The sequence below is a fragment of the Caloenas nicobarica genome, chromosome 15 (genome assembly GCF_036013445.1).
Source record: "Caloenas nicobarica isolate bCalNic1 chromosome 15, bCalNic1.hap1, whole genome shotgun sequence".
NCBI classification, from domain to species: Eukaryota; Metazoa; Chordata; class Aves; order Columbiformes; family Columbidae; genus Caloenas; species Caloenas nicobarica.
Genome location: NC_088259.1, coordinates 3,221,083 through 3,240,234, shown reverse-complemented (window position 1 = coordinate 3,240,234; position 19,152 = coordinate 3,221,083). Strand labels below are relative to the sequence as shown.

Below are 19,152 nucleotides of genomic sequence, written 5' to 3'. Positions count from 1 at the left end.
GAAAATCATCGAAGGAAATAGAATCATAGTTTGGTTTGGAAGGAACTTTAAAGGTCATCTCGTCCAATCCCCCTATAATGATCAGGGACATCTTCAACATTTTAGCGAACAAGTGTTTTGAGTTGAGAGAAGGGAAGGGAGCTGGTGAGAGGCTGGAGCACAAGTGTGATGGGAGCGGCTGAGGGAGCTGGGGGTTCAGCTGGAGAACAGGAGCTGAGGGGAGACCTTCTGATCTCTGAACTGCCTGAAAGGAGCTTGGAGCCAGGGGGGGTCGGGCTCTGCTCCCCAGGAACAAGCGCCAGGACCAGAGGAAACGGCCTCAAGTTGTGCCAGGGGAGGTTGAATCTGGGGAACAATTTCTTCCCCAAAGGGCTGTGGGGCATTGGAACAGGCTGCCCAGGGCAGTGCTGGAGTCACCATCCCTGGAGGGGTTTAATGAACAAGTAGATGTGGCACTTAGGGACGTGGTTTAGTGGTGGACTTGGCAGCGTTGCGTTAACAGTTGGACTTGATTACCTTAAACATCTTTTTTCCAGCCTTGATGATTCTATTCTACTCTATTCTATATAGATCAGGTAGCTTTGAGCACCTTGAATGTTCCAGGGATGGGGCATCTACCACCTCTCTGGGCAACCGTTTGCCAGTATTTTACCACCCTCATTGTAAAAAATTCCTTCCTTATATCTAGTCTAGATCTCCCCTCTTTTGCTTAAAACCCATCACCCCTTGCCCTGAGAAAGAAAAGAGGAGAAAAGGAGCTCCTGGGGCAGAGACAAACGCAGAGCCTGGCACCCAGGGCACACGGAGCGCCATGCTGGGTACCCACAGGCAGCTGTACAGAAATTCATTTCGCTAGAGCTCAATGTTCAGAAAAAGAGACAGAGGAGTCAAACCAAAAGAAAAACTTTATTCAAATAAGGGGAAGAGTCCACTGGGCATATCCCTGTGGGGTCTCTTCCAAAACGCGGGGGACGCAGCCCCCACTTACCCCAGTTCCCCAGCCCTAGCTCCCGGCCGCAACGATCCCTCCTCCTTTCCCCATGGGCTGAGGTACTCGGAGGGTACAACCTTTCCGATCCGCCTGCTCCCCATCTCCCCACCCAGCCCCCGATGTCTCCTCCCCACACCCCCCCTCAACCCCCCGTAGCTGGTGGTTAAAACTCAGCTCCCTCATCTCCAAGGGTGCAACTGCCCCTTGGCAAGGGAGAAGCGTCGCTCAACAGCTGCTGCCCACAAGCAGCAGCCCCGGGATTTCCCAGCTCCCTCAACACTTGACTTTGTTGTCAGACTGAGAGGCAGGAAAAGTGCTTCCTGGCATTAACTAAGATCTCTCTGAGATGGCCAACTCAGCTGCTTCTCCTGGCTTTAAGCCTTCCATTTCCATCCACAGGTTTAGGTCTCCCTTTCTCTTCAACTCTGATGATGCCCACAGTGACCGTCTTGCCTCCCTGTCGTTCTGGCTGATCACTGCACTATCACCTTTCACTAGCACTGTCCCGAGCCCTCACCTACTCAATATAGTCCTGCTTCTATTTTCGTTCTTCGCCAGCTGCGTCTGCAGGAGGGACACCTGAAAGAGGCAAAAGGCCGAGCTCAGACAAGCCCACGCCGTCAGGACCAGCCGTAGCTCCACGGAACCGGCCGGCAGGGAAGACGCGCCCTCTAACTCCAGCCCCGACAAACACTTTGTCCTTCTGCAACGGGCAGCAACAGGTTTCCATAGTCACCCTGAACTGAGCTCAGATTATCGACAGTGCCAGTTTCTCTCTGGCATACCACCCACGTACAGCACCAGACATTACGGGTAGGTTCAAGAGAAAGGTTCCTACAGGATTTAGCAACCCAACTCTTTGTTTCAAAAGAGAGGTCTGGGCTACTGCCACCTTAGTTCCACACGCTTTTTCCTCAGCAGGAGGACTACTGGTTACACGAGGCAGCGAAGAACGGTTCTGTTATGATCGAGTTTCCAAACTCGACAGCTGGCACAGGAAAAGGGAGCAAACTCTCACTTTTCCTGACTCTGGAGCATTTCACAAATGAGCAGAGCATCATTTGTGGAACAAAGCCCAGGAGGAAATGAGCCTTAAAGGACTGCTGAGGCTGTGACATCCTCAGAATCTGTTCTTTCCTGGCAACACGGGCCGTGACTGCTGGGCTTGTTGGAGCAGAGCCCCAGCTGCTCTCAGCTCTCTTCCACTGAGGCTTCCTGCTGAAAACATCCTGCAGACAGACCGTGCTGGTTCAGCAGGATTCTCGGCTCCCTTGCCAGAGCCAAGCATCGTGTACCTGACTGACAGGAATCTCACACGTTTGGCCCTGAGCACCTCGGAAAATTCACCTCCTCAGAGTGACCAGGCTGTACCAGACCCACAAAAGCACATGGAAGAAACATCTGGCAACCACTGCGACTGCCAATACCACCGTCAAAGGATGCAACAGGGTTCGGCAGCTGGAATGGACACCCTCACACTGATAAAACAAACATCCATACAGTGCTCAGGTCTCTGCCTCAGCCCCATATTGGGATCACAATCAGCACAGAGGAGCAATACGAGACTACCAAGTGCCTGAAGGCTCCAAGCTCTGGCACTGCCTCAGATCCCTGGAGCTCTGACATGATGCAGATGCGCTGTTAATTGAGCCACGGGAAAACAGGAAGAGTCAACACCATGAGGAAGACTCAACGGGACCACCCTTAGCATATTCTCTACTTTCCTCCTGCCACCCAGTGTGATTCTGTTCTCACCTGTCTAGAAGCCGGCACCTTCCGCTGGTCAGAGAGAGAAAATCAGCACGCGTCTGGCAGCGACCGACCACGGCAGTATCTCTTCAGTCTCCTCCGTTCACGTTCCACCTGCACGTGGGGAAGGAGAAAGGGTCACAGACTCCTTCCACCAAACAAGGAGCAAAAGCACCTCTGCACATCAGGACAAGGAGATTTCTGCTCAGAGACTGTCACTTGCACCTGAGAACATTGCGGCAAAATGCACTTGAAGCAGACTATGGAGGAGAAAGGGCAAGAGAGAGTCCAGTGTGTGTGGATGGGGACACTGGGGCAAGAAGGGTGGTACCCCAGTGAATGTGCATTTGTGAAGGCAATGGGGTGCCAGAAGGGAGAGAAAATAGAAAGTGAGTGTCCACAGGAGGAAGGGGGAGAGGGCAGGAAACCAGCAGAGGACTCCAAAGTGCTGTCCGGGAAATGTGTGGTGTTCCAGAGCACCGGGAGGCTTTGCAGAGGCAGGGAAAGCCTGTTTTACCTGCTCCAGGGTCCTCCTGAGCTCAGCGTTGAGTTGCTGCAGCTCCGTCTTCTCAAGTTCCAGCCTTGCAACTGCTCCCTGCAGACGTTCCAGCCGCTGCGACAGGAGTCTCTTCTCTGAGAGCCAGGAGAGCTGCTCCCCTTCTGCAGCAGCCTGCTGGGGATTCAGAGAGGAGATGATGGAGCTGGTGCCACATGCAGCTTACAAGGGCCAGAATGAACAAGCTTGGGGAGAGTGAGCGGGCTCAGGACTGGACGGTGCTAAATCCCTTCTTCTCCCCCTGGTCCACAGCCCAAAACAACCCCAAACTCTCTTCCTAGGGGCCCCCTCCACATCACCCGGGAGAAATCCACACTCATTTGCCTTCCTGCTTTTTGGGCTGTGGCACAAGTACATCCGCAACGGCAATGAAGCCTTTAACCAGATCAAGCAATGGTACCAATTCCATTCTTTTTAATACAGTGGAAAAGCTGTTCCCAGAAATCTCCATCTCTGAAATCATCCTCTAAGCACCATCAGTGTCGCTGCTGTTCAGCCATCGGTATAAAATTCTACCCAGTTCCGTACGTTAGTGTGGTCAACCGTGCCCTTTCCTTCCCGTGCCAAATCCTCAGCAGGACACGCTGGCCAAGCGTGCCCAGACAGGAGAGAACCAACGACCCAGCCCCAGCTGTGGGACTGGAGTTAATTTTAACATCAAGCCCCCTCGTTCTGTCGGTAGTTGTGGGCTGGGCAGAAAACATTCCAGCAGGTGAACGGTGTCTGAGCGCCCTGCACAGACAGGCCAGCCCGCTGGCTGCGCTCACGGGGGCTTCGGCCAAGCAGGTCGTGGAGTTGTGGGAAGAAAGATTCCCATGTGTGTCTACGGGAAACATCTTTAGAATCCTTGAGAGACATTTTAGTTGGCTGATGGTCACTCGAGTGCCTACCTGATGATGAAACCGGTCCGTGTCCCTCTCCGAAACCATATTCTGCAGGACGGCTACTTCTTCCCTCAGAGTGCCACTGGCCATTTCACTCTTGGTGAGGGCAAGAGTCAGTGCTTGTGCCTTCTGCTGCCACTCCAGTTCTCTTCTTTCAGTCTGCTTCAAAAGAGCAGCCACACGCTCCAGTTCTTCCCCCTTTGCTTTCCTCTCGTCTTCCAGCTGTTGGGTCAGCTCCTTCTGCCTCCTCAAGAGACCGTCTCTCTCCTGGACAACTTGCCTCTTCTCTGCCTCCTCTTCCTCCCACTTTTGGAGTCTCTGGATTTGTTTCTTCAGGGTCTCCCCGTCATCTTTCCATCGCAGAGCTGATGTTAATTGTTTCAGGAGGTCACTCTGCCTCCTAAGGTCTTGTTCCCTCCATGTCAGAGTCTTCTCTAAATACCTGACTCTGTCTCTCTGGTACTTGAGCTCTTCATCCTTCTTGGGCAGAGTCTGCTGAACTTGCTGCATTTCTTGCTGCTTCTCCAGCTCTGCTATCTGTTCTTGCTGGGATCTGATCTCCTGGTCTCTCTCCTCCAGCTCTTTGCTCATCTTGCTTACAAGTGTCCTCTGCAATTCCTGCTGCTTCTGCAGCTCTCGGATCTGGTCTTTTTGGGATTCCACCTGCTGGTTTTTCTCTGCCATGTCCTTCATAACCTGATCGAGAGTAGTTCGGTGCATTTCTTTCTGCTTTTCCAGCATTCTCACCTGTTCCCGGTACAACCGCGTTTCTCCCTCCCTCTCTGACAAGACGGCATTCATATGAGTGAGAGTCTCCTGCAAAGCTTTTCCCTCTGCTGCCTCTTTCTCCAGCATCTGAATTTTCTGCCACTGCATTTCCACCTCCTCATTTTTCATTTTTAAGACAGACAAAGTAGTTTGAAGTTCTTGTTCAAGGCAGTGGCTCGTATCTGTTGCTGTGTTTGCTCGGGTCTCAGAGGCTGTGACTGACTCCTGAAGAAGTTTCATCTCCCATACCAGCTTTGCTTTAACTGCTTCCAGCCTGTCCCGTTCATGCTGCAAAACAGCAAGAAAAAGGTCAGGTCATTCCACCTATAGATGCTTGCTTTTCCTACGGGGTTTGCACTCCTGTTCAGTGTCAGCCCAGGGCTGCCCGCTCTCTCCTGCCTCTCCGGCTGTTCAGACCTTTCCTGCACCACCCTCCAGCTCCGGCTTTCCCAGCTCACTCAGCCTGTCCCACCTTCCTTTGTGCCCTTCCCTGACCCTCCTCTAGCTCTAGTGTGTTCCTGCGGGGAGGAGCCGCCTGAGCGGCAGCCAGGATTTAAAGTCCAGACTAACATGATTTGGGCAGGGGCATGGTGATGTTCTCTGTGTTAGGGAGGAAGGGAAGAAAGAAAAACCCCAACATTTGATCTCCCATTTTGGGGGGCGGCTTTTGGCCCTCTACTGCGTGGAGTTTTCATGGCACCATCCTCTAGAACCCCACTGTCCCCTCTTGAAGGAGTAATGGCCAGACCACACTCTGTCATTCTGTGTTTGAAATCAGGACTAGTTTTCCCCTGGCAGGCATACACTCCAGCACTGCCCTGGGCAGCCTGTTCCAATGCCCCACAGCCCTTTGGGGAAGAAATTGTTCCCCAGATTCAACCTCAACCTCCCCTGGCGCAACCTGAGGCCGTTTCCTCTGGTCCTGGCGCTTGTTCCTGGGGAGCAGAGCCCGACCCCCCCTGGCTCCAAGCTCCTTTCAGGCAGTTCAGAGATCAGAAGGTCTCCCCTCAGCTCCTGTTCTCCAGCTGAACCCCCAGCTCCCTCAGCCGCTCCCATCACACTTGTGCTCCAGCCCCTCACCAGCTCCGTTCCCTTCTCTCAACTCGCGCCAGCACCTCAAGGGCTTTCTTGTTGTGAGGGGCCCAAAACTGCCCCCAGGATTCCAGGTCTGGCCTCCCCAGTGCCCAGCACAGGAGGACGATCGCCTGCCATCAGGTCCGGCTTTTCCTCTCTCTGCCTCAAAATCACATTCATTCAGCCACTTCTTTCTGCTTTTCTACCCAGCGCTGCTTCCGCTGTCACCCTTCCTTCCTCTTGCTCCTCTCTGGAGCTGACCAGGCTCTGTGCTTTCAGTGCCTGCAGCAGTCCTTGCCTGCCCAGCCCCAGCACTGAGGCTTTCTGTCCTTCCTACTGCCCTTCCCTCTCTTCCCTGGCTCTCTCAGCCCCTCTCAGCTTACGCCCAGTGGCCAACAGCCTGTTCCTTCAACCCACCCGACCAGGCAGACTCACCTGCCCCTTCTCTCGCTGCTCTTTCATCTGCTGCCTGAGCTGCTCTACCCGCTGGCAGGCGTCTGTGAGCTCTCCCTGAGTCTGGAGGAGCGTCTCTAGTAAAGAATTCTTCTCACGCTCCTTTTCCAGCACGGCCTGCACAGAAATAAAGAGCAGACGGGCTTAAACTTCCCTCGCAAAATGTCCGTGCCAAGGCTCAAAGGCCGATGGGCTCACATGTTCTCCAAGCGCTGCGCTGCTGCTCTCCTGGGTCATTCTCTGCCCACGGGGAGACGCAGCTTCCTAAGGGAGATTGGCAGGATAAACAGGGTCCCTCCGGGACTGAATCCTCAACAAACTCTTAGTCAGCTCACAGGAAAACATGTGGCATTTCTCAAGTGTCTCGCCTTGCTGGTGAGGGGATCCCTCATCTTCTGCTGGTCCTGTTTGCCTTTCCATGGCGGCTTTTGCCCCCAGTCAGCAGCAGAGAAAATGCAAGGCTGCCAGAGGGCTGCAGCCAGAGCTCCTTCAGGAAACTCAGGGATTCCAAGCGGGGTTTGGTGAAAATCACTTCAGTTTTAAGGTACTCAGTAGACTCTGGTTCAGAAGTGACATGCCAGGGACACACGGTCATCTCCGAGTGCTGCCCTGTCCTGTCAGGACCTGCAGACACAGCTGGGGGTTCTGCTGTCCCTGGGCACTCTGCACACAGGACCTTGGGCAGGACACAAGCACTGCCAGCGCAGGACGGGGTTGCTTTGGCACAGCAGAGCTGGGCACAAAAGAGCTCACCAGCAAGTGACTGAAAACACAGCCCGGAAGACACCTCTGTCCTACCGCTCCGAAATCTTTCACAGGACTCTTTAAAAAGGTTTTTCTTTTGTCAACAATCCTGCTGCGCCCCTCCCTGTTCCCCAAACACAAACCCCATCCTCGTGGGGACTCAGGCCTACAAGCTCACTTTGGTCTTTAATGGAGATAAGGCTTTAAACACCTACCAGGAAACATCAAAAGAGGACCGTTAGAGAGCAGCGAAGATATTCTGAGGTAACTCTTACAAAACCAGAACACAATAGCAGCACAACAATCTAAAACCAAAGGAGACATTTCTGCCTGGCTTCCTATGAGAGGTCTCGTCCCTAGTCCCAGCGCTGGCCCTGCACGCCTTTCACCTCCCCAAATTCCGTGCAGGAAACATTAGGGATGCTCCACACAGCCCCATTCCCAGCCATCTCCCACAGCCCCAGCCTCGCAAAAACACACCAGTTCTCCTTTCGCAGCCTTTACCTCTTGCTCGGCATTTTCACGTCTAGTTTGTTCCTCTTGTTGTTGAGCTTGCACGGCAGCAACTTTCTGCTCCATATCCAACAGCTGCTTCTCGTGCTCCCTCTCTGTCTCTGCCTTCTCCTGTTGCCATCGCTCCAGCAGCTCCTGCAGCTCTGACTGGTGCCCTTCCCGCGCGCTTGCCTGAGGAGGGGAGGAAAAGACTTCAAGATGGAGCCCCAGCCAAGCTCCTCAAAAACATGGGAAGCTTCATCCCTCCTTTGGGGTTCAAGCCCAAAGAAAACCCCTCTGTCCACCGAGAAAGGAACAAAGTTCCCGTGACTGCAGCTGGCAGGAGGGTCAGGACTCTGCCCCATGGGAGACAGGAGGCTGCTAAGAGCCCCCCCTGGGCTGCCACGCTCTGGGTGGGACCCCCAACCTGCCCTTGAACTCGTCTTACGCCCACGCTCAATCTGTGGCTGCATTTCCTGTCCCAGCACAGTCCCGTGGGCTCCACGTGCCTTCGAGTACGAGCCATCGGCTCTGCTGCTGGCCTGGCAACGTGTGGCCCGTGACACACGCTTGCTGCCGTTTCACACCTCGGGCCGTTCTTCTGCTCAAGACAGCCCACCAAGCTTGCTTGAGGAATTCAAACGCCTCCTGTTTCCTACCAGGTCTTGCAGAAGCCTCTTTATTTCTGCTTCATGATCGTTTTGCCGAAGTCTGAGGGTATCGTCATGCTGCTGTTCTCTCCGCAAGAGCTGTTGTGCCGTGTTTTCCCGTTCCTGCCTCAGGAGAGATCTCTCTGCTTCCAGCTCACGTTGAAGGCACTTCACTTCCCCTGCAAACCCCACAAATGGCAAGAGTCAGAGTCTCCCCAGACACTGGTTCTGACCTTACTGACCTTCAGCCCTTGGAGTTTCAGTGCAGGAGGGATCTGTTCCAGCTCCTTCACTCCCCACCAGCACTGCGGACAGAGAGCTGCTTTTATACCGTCTTCTCTAGGCAGGGGGATCACCAGAAACAAAGCACGTGGGGCGTCACCTTGTATCACCTCCTTGGCCTGCGTGATGGTGTGAAGTTGCATCTCAAGCTGACTCCGGGCGATCTCCAGCTGAGATACGTGCTGCTGAGCCTCAGACAGGCTGCACTCCAGGGTCTCCTTCACCGACCTGCAGGTTGTGGACACGGAGAGAAATGAGCTTCTTGCTCCTGACACCCACAGGGAGGGATTCCAGTGACAAGTGGTTCAAGATCCCTGCCCCTGAGAACGGAAAATGGGTTGCATGGACACCCGTGCACAGAAAACAGATTTCTGCCATTTAAAATAGCAATGCAGGCCCCTCCGAGGGAATGCCCAGGCTTTCCTTATGACCCAGCGTAACACAGCAAGCCCAGCCGAATTTCACCTCGACGGCCAGATCTTGAATCCCTGCTGCCTGATCGATGGCACACAGGGAGCAGTTTTCCTGACAACGTCTGTGCCAGCCAGCAAAAGCCCAACCTCTGCTCACAGCCCCCATCTCATCAGCACTTCCAATTGCTCTGCAGGGTGACACAATAAGCAGGATTTTTTTCTCCTCAAGATTGTTCCATGTTCTGTCCCTGGAAGGTGAAAACACCCCCAAAGCACAGAGGACGCAAGAAAGCCCCGTGCAACGATGACCAGCTCTGTAATTCCCGACAGTGAGTCATGTCCTGCCCAGGGTTCCTCCCCCTTTACCTGGCCTCTGCCAGCTGCTCTGAAAGGCCTTGTCTGTCCCGCTCCACGGCTGCCAGGCGCAGCTCCAGGGCAGCCTTCTCCTGCACCAGCACCTCCTTCTCTTCGGACACCTTGGCCAGCGCGAGCCCTTGGCGAGAGGACTCCTGGCGCAACTGCTCCAGACCAGTGCTGGCCGACTCTTGCTGCCGGGACACCTGGAACGGGACAAACCGCAGTTGGAGCCCTTGCTGTGCAGTTGTGTGCAGAGCAGCCAGCGCCGCTGGCCAGTGGGCGGGAGGAGAAAGAGCTCCTGTCCCGGGGGCTCCAAGTGTGAGAGCAGCTGCTGGTACCGCACTGAGAGCCTGGGCTGCCAAAAGGCGCTGGCCCCGCTCACTGGGAAGTGATGTGCAAGGCCAGACTGGGCTGCCTGGGGCCAGCTGTGGCCTCCCCAGTGCCCAGTGCAGGGGACGGTCACTGCCCTGCTCCTGCTGGCCACACCACTCCACAAGCCAGGCTGCTCTTGGCCTTCTTGGCCACCTGGGCACACGCCGGCTCATATTCAGCTGCTGCCGACCGACACCTCCACGTCCTTCTCCCCCAGGCAGCTTTCCAAACACACAGTTGCAGATATGTCTTAACAGGCAATTTCAACCATTTCAAGATGCCAGTCCCATTCTTAGCAAGACAAAACAGCAGACAGTGACTCGCAGCTCTGTCCCGCTCTCCAGGCTCAAACAAACGGAGTTCGCAAAGCTGCACACTTTGCAACAAAAAGCAGAAACAGAAACTCGCCTCAAAACAAGGATTCAGAGCTACACAGTTTGTTTCTTTTGCCACAGGTGACAGGAGTCACCCCGCTCTGATCCAGGGACAGCACCATCATCTCTTTGCAGCTCAGCAAAAGCCACAGAAGAGGCCAACACAGACCGGTGGATTAAGAGAATCCAGAGAAGCAGAGGACAGCGCAGAGAAATGCAGAACTGCTCTGCAAGCCATCAACACGTTGCCAAAAAGAAGGGAACAAACCCTCTGCCCTCCAGGGCTACCGAGTGTCTCCTTGACACAAACCTTGCAGCAGCCAACAGATACAGCTTCACTCAGCCAAGCAGCCAAACGCACACCCAGAAGCAGCAGCTTTTTGGTCTCACCTCACTGAGCTGCTCTCGGGTTTCTTCCTTCTCCTCTGCCAGTCTCCTCAGCTCCACCCGCAGCCCCTCCTGCTGCTCCTCTGCTTTCTGCAGCAGCTGCTCCAGCTGGGCTTTCTCTGCACAGAGCTCTGCCTTGCTTCTTTCACACCAGCTCAGCTGCTCCTGCTCACACACTCTTGCTCTCTCCATCTCAGCCACTTTCCCTGACACAACTTCATTCTCTTGCTCCAGCTACAATCACAGAAGCAGAGAGGAAATAAAAGACAGGAACATTTCCCAGGAAGGAGCTTTGCCTTGGACCCGAAAAGGAACAACATTTCCACATCCAGCCAGTCCTACTGCTGGAAGGCAAGAAGGCTGAGAAGCAGCAGCAGCTGGAGACAAACACCTGGCAAGAGCTTTGGCAGCTCTGCTCACCTGCAGCACAAGGTTGTTCAGCTGCACTTTCTCCACTGCAAGAGCTTCATTGAGACTGCTCATGTTGGCTGCTGCAACACGCAGATCAGCTGTTTCAGCACTCAGCTGCTTCTGAGTCCTTGTCAACTCTGCCACCGACTGCTCGGCCTGCAGAGACAAAAGAACAACGTGACAACAAGGGCAGCAAAATCCCTGACTCCAAGCAGCAACTCCCCATCCCCTGCGTGTCTCTGACACGCTCCCAGTTCACGCTCCCGATAAGCACGTGGGGACTGAAAACCCCAAAGAGCCTGTGTGGTCTGATCCCCATTTCCCAAGAAGGACAACAATGTTTTCCCTGTCTTCTCCTGCCAGGAACAGCACCTGTGCTGGTCCTGCTGTCACAACTCCCTCTCCCACAAGGGCTCCCTAGGAATAAGGTGCCCGCACCTTCTCCAGGGCCGTGGTCAGCTCGTGTTTCTCTTGCTCCAGCAGACTCCTCTGAAACTGCGACTTCTCCAGCATCTCTCTCGTGACTGCCAGCTCACTCTGCAACAATGAATGTTTTCCTTCAAGTGCAGCTAAGTCCTTCAGCCTGTGAGAAGAGGAAAGACAAACAAGTTCTTAATCTAAAAACACTCTCGCTTCCAAGAGTATAAGAGGGTAAAAGAGACTTCTGAAGTCCAGATTAATATTCCCACAATTACTCTTGTCTTCAGCAGTGAAACAATGAAAGAGTCTGCAGTCTACTGGGGAGGAGATGTGTATGAATTTCCAACCCAACAATCACAGGGTCACAGGATGGCTCAGGCTGGCAGGGACCCCACGACACCTTGGCCCAGTCTCCAGCTCAGAGCAGCTAGGTCAGCTATGGGATCAGTCCAGGTTGTTCAAGGCTCTGACCAGTTGGGTCTTCCCAAGTTTCCAAGGATGGAATCTGGACAACTGCTCTGAGCAACCTGTTCTGCTGCATGATTGTCCTCACGGTTCAATTTTCTGTTCTCCTTAAATCCAGCCTGACCCGCCCTTGTTTCAGCTTATGCCTGTCACCAACCACTCTGCTCAGGTGGGGAATGATTTCTGTGAAGCTCACACACAAAGCACAAGGAGGTGGCTCTGCTGGATGGCAGCAGGCAGCCAGCCCTGCCCGTGTGCTCCCTTCACCCTTCTGTGCTGCAAATGACGAGCAGGCACAATTCAGCCTTGTACGCTGGGCTCCTAAGGTCCAGCCATGCCCACCCCTGCCCAGAGAAAGCTCCAACGCTCACAGGAGCTCCTGCTCACGACGCGCTCTCTCCATTGCCTGCTGCTGCTCCACCATTTTCCCCTGGGCTGAGTCTTTCTTCAGCTGCAGCTCCGTGTTCCTTTGACGCAGACATGAGGCTTCTTGCTCCATTACATCCAGCTGTTGCTGTAACTCTTCCCTGGTTTTCTCCAGGTTGGCACAGTCACTGCAGAGACAAGGCTCCGTTAGAAGAATGAAGAGGCCGGTAGAGTCACAGATCTCATTTTCCCCATCCCAGGATGGAGCTGTCGGGAGCACGGGGAGGAAGAACTTGCTCTTCCCCTCCCAAGGTAACCGAAGAGGGAAGCAGGAAGGCAGGCAGGCTGTTGCCTTCATCCAGTGAGAAGCGGTGCCTGGGAAGGGGCACCCAAAGAGCAGAGTGCAGAGACGCAGCATGTCGAGGGAGAGGCGCCTTGTATGCCAGCATCGCTCTGAATTGCCCAGACAGCCTTGGGAGGCACAGCAGAGCATGAAAAGCAGTGACAGGAGGATGCTGTGGTGCCATACAGAGGCACACACGAGGTAGGGCAGGCAAGTTCTCTGCCCAGAACACCTCTGAGCTCCCCGAACTGGAAGCAGATTGCCTCCAGAACGCAGGAGAAGGAGGAAACACTCACCTTCTGAGCGCTTCCACCAAAGACTGGAGGTGCTGCTGCTGCCTGCTGGACGTGGCGCATTCCTCCTCCAGTTGCTCAAGCCTCTGCTGCAGCTTCCTGCACTTCTCTTCCTGCTGCCTGTGCTGCTGCAGCAGGGAATCGATAGAGTCCTGCCTGGCAGAAAGCTCTTCTTGTAGGGCCTGCAAGCACCGGGCAGGGAAAGAGCACAAACAAGCAGTAAGGAGCAGCCGAGACGGCTCCAGACAGCTGGGAGAAGCAGCGAGCAGAGAGACAGCTCCGCTGAAGGCAAAAGCTGGGATGAGGGGGTGGAGATCAAGGAGAGCAAAGCGGCAGAACACAGGGCTGGGGAGGGGGGCCAGGCAACAGGGTCCCAAGAGTGGGAAGGCTGGAAAGACACTGGCTGAACTGGCCGAGGAAATGGAAAGGGTCCAAGCCAAGGGAGGCATGAGCAGCCGAGACTGTGGCCAGTGCTGAAGACAAGCAGAAATTCTCACCCGCGTTGCTCCTCGCCTCCTTGCCAGCGCCTCCTGAACCAAGGCAAAGGCCTGCTCTGTCCCACCGGAGCTCAGGACAGAGAGGATGGTGCTGGGCTCTGCCTGCTGGGAACTGCCAGGGCAGATCATGCTGACCGTGCTGTCACTGGCATCCAACACCACCTGAAAGCCCACAGCAAGCTGTTACGCTCTGCTCAGTCTACTTGGCTTGCTTTATCTGTTTCTCCTTTTGCCCCCACTTCACCCTTGAGTCATTAAAAGCTGAGGAATACTGGAAAAGAGCCATGAAAAAGCTCATGTTTATAATGACTCTGTGCAGTAGCCCAAGAGGATAACAGTGACTCTATCGGGTGAAAGACCTGACTTTGAGAGAGGCTAATTAACTCCCCTCCACAGAGGGAAGTTTAGGACTAAGTTGAAGTTCCCCCTGAACAGTTAGACCAGTTGGATTCTGGGGGGATAATGGTCAGTGAATGTCGAGTAAAGGAGCAGAGTTGGCAAGTGCATTGATTGAGCCAGTGACCTTTTATAAAATCTGAAGAACAAGAGTCATTGCTCAAGGAGGGTGGGGGAAGCCCCCGAGCAACCCTGCAATACAAATGTCAAGTAGCCAACTCGGAAAGCACAGCCCAAGAGAGACCTGAGCGGGACGGTGAAGGCAAAGGTACTTTCTGAAACTTCTAGCGACTCAGCTCAAGAGTCATAGGACAGCCAACTTGGACGTTCTAACAGGTTTTACATCAGAAAGGTGGTACAAGAATTAAAAAGCCAGTAGCAGTTACCGCAGACAGTACCCAACATGGATCTCTGTTCCCCAGGCTGGGCTGTTGCCTTCCTCAAGCACTTGGAAACCTCGTCTACAGGGATGTGGTCCCAGCTCTGCACTCACCTCAGTTATATCCTTTATCAGCTTTTGCAGGGAAAGGTTCTCCTCTTTGGCACTTTTACTCCACGAAGCTTCATGTTCTGTCTCTAACCGACTGGCTTCCTGAGAACAGAAGGAGGAAAGGGTGGGCAGGGAAGAGCTGCTCCCCTCTGCAGCTTTCCCATCCTCAGCGGCACTGCCGTGCCCAGAAGCCTCAGCCCTCGTGACTCCAGTAGATTCCTTCCCACATCTATTCCATTTCTTCCTCGCTACAACTAAGAAGAGAACGACCAACAGCTCGTTTTCATAGACTGCTAGGAAGCTGTCAGTGCCAAGAACTTTGGCCCCAGGCACAACAGCCTTGGTGCAACCCCCTGAGGAAGACACCGGAGTTGTCTGCAGCTCCCCTGCCGCTGCTGCACCTGGACTGACTCCACCTGTGCCAAACACACAAGGAACATTCTGGCAATGTCCCTGCTGTTCCCCTACAGTTGGCATCTCTACCACTCCTTCTGTGGAGGAAACCACACCTCTGTGTGCTACGGCTGGGGAGCAAACACTGGGCTGTCTCCCAGATCAAGGGAAAACATACCAGAATCTCCACAGTGTCGTCAGGTGTTTCCATGGGCTTCTCCTTCTCCTCGTTCTGCTTCTGGGACCGCACAAGCAAGGCCGAGAGCTCCATCACCCTGAGAAGAGAAGGTCCACGTGCCACTCCAAAAGCACAGCACACCATCGCCTGGGAAAGAGCTAAGCAGCTCCCAGAAGCACAGCAGAGAAAGTTCAACCCAGAAAATACAGCAAAGGCAGCATCCAGCTCTACAGGCTAATGAGCTTGAGGGTGCAAAATGGCACTTCTTGCCCCAAAGGTCTTCTGCACTCAGTCTTGCAAGGAACCGTCAGCACAGAGGAGCTGCTGCTCATGATGCTCCTGTGCACATTCCTCCCAACTGCTTTAGAGCAGCCCTGGGTAGCAAAAGGGCTGTACAGAGACAGAGCTCTCTTTATGCTGCTCTCCATTTCTGACCAAGAATCAGCTAACAGCTAAAACACTGTGATATGCAATCTCTTTGCCAGTCTCGTCTTACTCAGAAGAGCTTCTGTCAGTCAGACGGTGTTTCTGTCCGTTCTGTTGAAGGCAACAGTTTGACGAGGGACAGAAACAGGGCTGTCCAGAATGGGTGTGTTTAAAACGTGAACACAGCTCATCTATGAATCGTAGAAGCAGCCACAAAAGATCCTGTTGGTAACAGCAAAGTTTAAAACAGCTTCACCTGTCCTGAAGCTCCTTCTTCTCCAGGTCGCCAGAGGTTGGACGGGAGCAGCTCACAAGTACAGCTCCAGAAAGCCTCATGTGCTCTGCCTTCAGCTCGGACAAATCTCTGAAGAAGAATCAAGAAAGAGACCGTGTTCACAGCACCAGTCCCAGCTGGCAGGAAAGGTGACATCTGCGCTGGGACGAGCCGCTCATCTGGCCCTTTGGGACCAGGACACATCGTGACAGCTGAGCAATGGGTCTGCGTGATCGTCAAGGATGAGTTTGTTTTCTCCTCAGAGATGAGAAGAAATGGGTGGGACAGCCAGAAGGCCTCAAGGACCTCCAATTACTCTTACTGATTGTTGCTCCTGCTCTAGCTCACTAACATACTCTCATTGTCATTAATAGATGTAAGGAAGTTTACCAAGGTCCCCACCTTTTACACCCTGGGGATCAGCCTTAAGCGACCTGTTACTGTCCGCACTTGGACTGGAGGTGGTGTAAGAATAAGCCCAGAATGTTGCAACAAAAAAGCACAAATGCTACAAGAATTAAGGAGTTGCTCAGGCATACTCTCACCTTAAGGAAAGCTTATAATCAAATAAGATAAATGGCTGACAGCAACCCGGAGTGGGACATTGCACGTGACAGCCACCATACAAAGTCATAAATGATCTTTTGATGAGGCACAGTAGGAAAAGAAACTCAGTGAGATGTAAGGCAGATTTTCACCGTTCTGTTAAACGGACTGCTCTACATGCTGCACGCACAGCTGTGGGGAGTCTCCTCCAGCCTGTCCATGTGCGCCCGTGCCTGAGTTAATGTGCCCAAACATCACCACAGTCAAGTTCATCTGCTCAGGGCCCCGGCGTTGCTCACAGCCCGAGCCCTCAGTCTGATCTGAAAACCTGCATCAAACCAAATGATTCCAAAGACAGCTAAAGCAGCTTCATGGCATTGCTTCAGCCCGTCAAAGGAGAAATCACGTCTTGAGCCGCAATTACCGTAACACGGAGGCTCGCCAAGCAGGTGTGAAGGGAAGCTACAGTTTTCCTGCAAGAGCTCTGGCCTTCCCTTGTACTCACCGGTCAGTGGCAGTCTTCATCTCCAGGAACTGACGGCGGAAGGTCACCACCTGACACCACAGGCTGAGGAGACGGTGACGTTCACCCCTGACGTAGCTGTCATACAGCTAAACGTGCCAAGACAAAAAGAAATGCCAGTTCAGCCTTCGCCAACACTGCACGAGTCTTTCAGAGAGGAGAGAGTGCAACCCCCAGCACCAGGTCTCCTCCATCTCCCAGCCCTGTCTTCTGCTCCTCAGCACCAACACAGCTCAGCAGAGCCACCACTGTCACACAGCAAGTCCTCTCTGCCGGAAATCAAATCCATTCTCACGCCACTCTGGCGCCACGGCTGGCATGCCCGTAGCCTCTCCTTACCTCACGCTCACGGCGCCATTCACTCTCCTTCAACCCCAGCTCCTCCCGGGCCCTCATCCAATCCGCCGTCAGTTTTCCAACATCTTCTTTAAGGGCTGAATTAACCTCACTGGCTTTATCGAGCTGCTCCCGCAGGAGAGCGTTCACTTCTGCCAGATTCTCGCACCTGGGAAAGGGAGAAACAGCCAGGAGGTCGCTCAACAGCTGCTGCCCACAAGCGGCAGCCCCGGGATTTCGCAGCTCCCTCAACACTGACTTTGTTGTCACACTGAGAGGCAGGAAAAGTGCCTCCTGGCATTAACTAAGATCTCTCTGAGATGGCCACCTCCGCTGCTTCTCCTGGCTTTAAGCCTCCCATTCCCACCCACAGGTTCGGTTCTCCCCTCCTCTGGAAAGGGACCTTTGGAGCTCACCCGGAACAACCCCCCGCTCAGAACAGAGCCATTCAGCACACAGCACTGTTACTGCACCACAGAAAACACATCGTGGACCTTTCTCCTGCCAAAGCGGCTCGTCCAACCGCTTCCCTTGGGGAGACCAGCTGGCACTGGCAGGTTTTCCCTCCCTTCCATGAGCATCCAGGATACCGGCTATGAGGGAACGCTTCTTCCTTGTACCTTTGCTGCTCCTCTTCCAGCTGCAGCAGTGCTTTCTCCAGGCTGTGGTCTTCTGTGGCTTCCCGCCTGCCGGGGAGGGATCCCTTAGGAAGAAAGGAAAACATTAGTCAAGTTCTTGTGTTCCCTTCACTACTGTCAGCATCCATCACTCTCCTCTCCATTTCTTGGTATCTCAGGAGCTCATGGCTTCTTCCAGGCACTACAGCCCTCTCCTGAGACCTAGGACAGCGTGTTACCCCAGCAGGAAAGCACTCTCTCGCAAAACTAAAATCCTTCTTGATGGGGATTTCTGGACTGGCATTTCTGGGACTACTGGCTGCTCCAAGAATGGCAACTGCACAGACACTGACGGGCAGAATTACAGCGCTTCCTGAAACCCTCAGGCAGCAAAATCCTGTTTTCCTCTGTCACTGTCACTCTGGAGAGATGTTTTTTGCCGGCGTTAACGAATGCCACGTACACTATCGTTACTCAGCAGCCTGCACACTCACCCCTCCTGCCTCCACTTGCTGCTCCAGCTCTCGGCACCGAGTCCGGTACTGCAGGACCTGCGTGGATACAGAGAATGAAGAGGAGCGAATGCAGCTTCTCGCAGACGCGGCTCCTCCCGCAGCCCCTTTGCTCTCAGTCTTTGCAGCCCAAGCACAGAACATTTCACGGCGCTGCTGATACAGCCAACGAGAAGTCGTTCCCATACAGGGAAGCTTCACCTTCCCTGATCCTCAAGCAAGCGAGCCAGGGTTTCTTTCGCACACTGAGCGGCTCGGGGCTGCCAGCGGGGGAAGCGGCGCCCAGCACGCCTGGGCGGGCCGGGCGGAGCGGGGCGGCTCCCGGGGCCTCCCCCGAGCTCCGGGCTGGGCACCGTTCCGCCCGCGGCAGCTCCGGGGAGGAACCCGCTGGGGCCGCGCGTTCGCCCCCGGCATCGCCGCGGCCCAGTGCCCTCTCTGGGCGGCCCGGACACCCCGGCCCCCGCACCGCGGCCCGGCCCCGGGCAGCTCCCCCCGGGCAGGCGCCGCCGCTCCTCACCTTCGCCTGCAGCTTCCGCACCAGCAGCGCTTGCCGGTGCTGCGCCTCCTGCGAGCTCTGCAGCCGGCGGCGCAGGGAGGCCTGGCTCGGCGCCGCCATGGCCCCGCTCGCCTGCCGGGCTCCGCTGCCCGCCGGGCCCCGCGGCGGGGGCTGCTCCGCGCCCTGCCCCGGCGGACCGCGCTCAGGCGGCCCCGGGCTGGCGCCTCCGGGCCGGGCGGAGCGGCTCCCCCTGCCCGCCGGGCGCGACCGGGAGCCGCGGGGCGGGAGAGCCGGGCTGGCTCGGGGCCGCTCTGGGGCAGCGCCTCCCTTCTCGCTTCTCGCTTCTCTCTTCTCTCTCCTCGCTCCTCCTGGACGGGCCCGCCGGGCTGCGGTGCTGCTCTGGCAGCGCTTTGCTCCAGCGAGTCCTGCGCAGGGACCGGTAACGGCCCCGGAGAACGTTGCGGGCGGCACGCGCTGCCGGGGGAGCCTGGGAGAGAAGGAGCCGAGGAGACGGTCCCGAGAGCAGAGTGTGGGCTGTGGGGACACTGGGGCAGGGAGGGGGGACCGCAGGGACAGCACAAAAGCTCCGTGGCCCAGGGGAGCCGACCGAGCAGCCGGAGCTTT

General features: G+C 55.1%; 1 protein-coding gene across 3 annotated transcripts; it reads right to left on the bottom strand.

Moving 5' to 3' along the window:
* Nucleotides 1-1,151: 1,151 nt before the first annotated feature.
* LOC135994683 (centrosome-associated protein CEP250-like) lies at nucleotides 1,152-18,750 on the bottom strand. Of its 3 annotated transcripts, none has more exons than XM_065645449.1 (22): nucleotides 18,550-18,750; nucleotides 18,015-18,071; nucleotides 17,524-17,606; nucleotides 16,907-17,072; nucleotides 16,550-16,656; nucleotides 15,481-15,588; nucleotides 14,799-14,895; nucleotides 14,231-14,329; nucleotides 13,342-13,503; nucleotides 12,848-13,026; nucleotides 12,214-12,396; nucleotides 11,396-11,540; nucleotides 10,967-11,113; nucleotides 9,423-9,616; nucleotides 8,744-8,871; nucleotides 8,371-8,540; nucleotides 7,724-7,903; nucleotides 6,458-6,592; nucleotides 4,187-5,236; nucleotides 3,258-3,413; nucleotides 2,747-2,854; nucleotides 1,152-1,570 (listed from the first exon to the last, which is right to left on the bottom strand). In XM_065645449.1, exons 1-21 carry the CDS (start codon nucleotides 18,646-18,648, stop codon nucleotides 2,789-2,791), a joined length of 3,711 nt encoding a protein of 1,236 aa, XP_065501521.1. In that variant the 5' UTR covers nucleotides 18,649-18,750; the 3' UTR covers nucleotides 1,152-1,570; nucleotides 2,747-2,788. The 3 variants fall into 3 exon arrangements, with proteins under 3 accessions (XP_065501521.1, XP_065501522.1, XP_065501523.1); XM_065645450.1 differs by having other exon boundaries at nucleotides 3,258-3,410; XM_065645451.1 differs by having other exon boundaries at nucleotides 12,848-12,996.
* Between the last annotated feature and the right edge of the window lie 402 nt (nucleotides 18,751-19,152).

Excerpts from the sequence above, each read along its gene's own strand:
- LOC135994683 (XM_065645449.1), bottom strand. The coding sequence starts at position 18,648 with ATGGCGGCGCCGAGCCAGGCCTCCCTGCGCCGCCGGCTGCAGAGCTCG. Across the intron at positions 15,589-16,549 it reads ATGAAGACTGCCACTGACCG|AGATTTGTCCGAGCTGAAGG; the intron begins GTGAGTACAAGG and ends ATTCTTCTTCAG. Across the intron at positions 6,593-7,723 it reads GTGAAAATGCCGAGCAAGAG|GCCGTGCTGGAAAAGGAGCG; the intron begins GTAAAGGCTGCG and ends ATTTCTGTGCAG.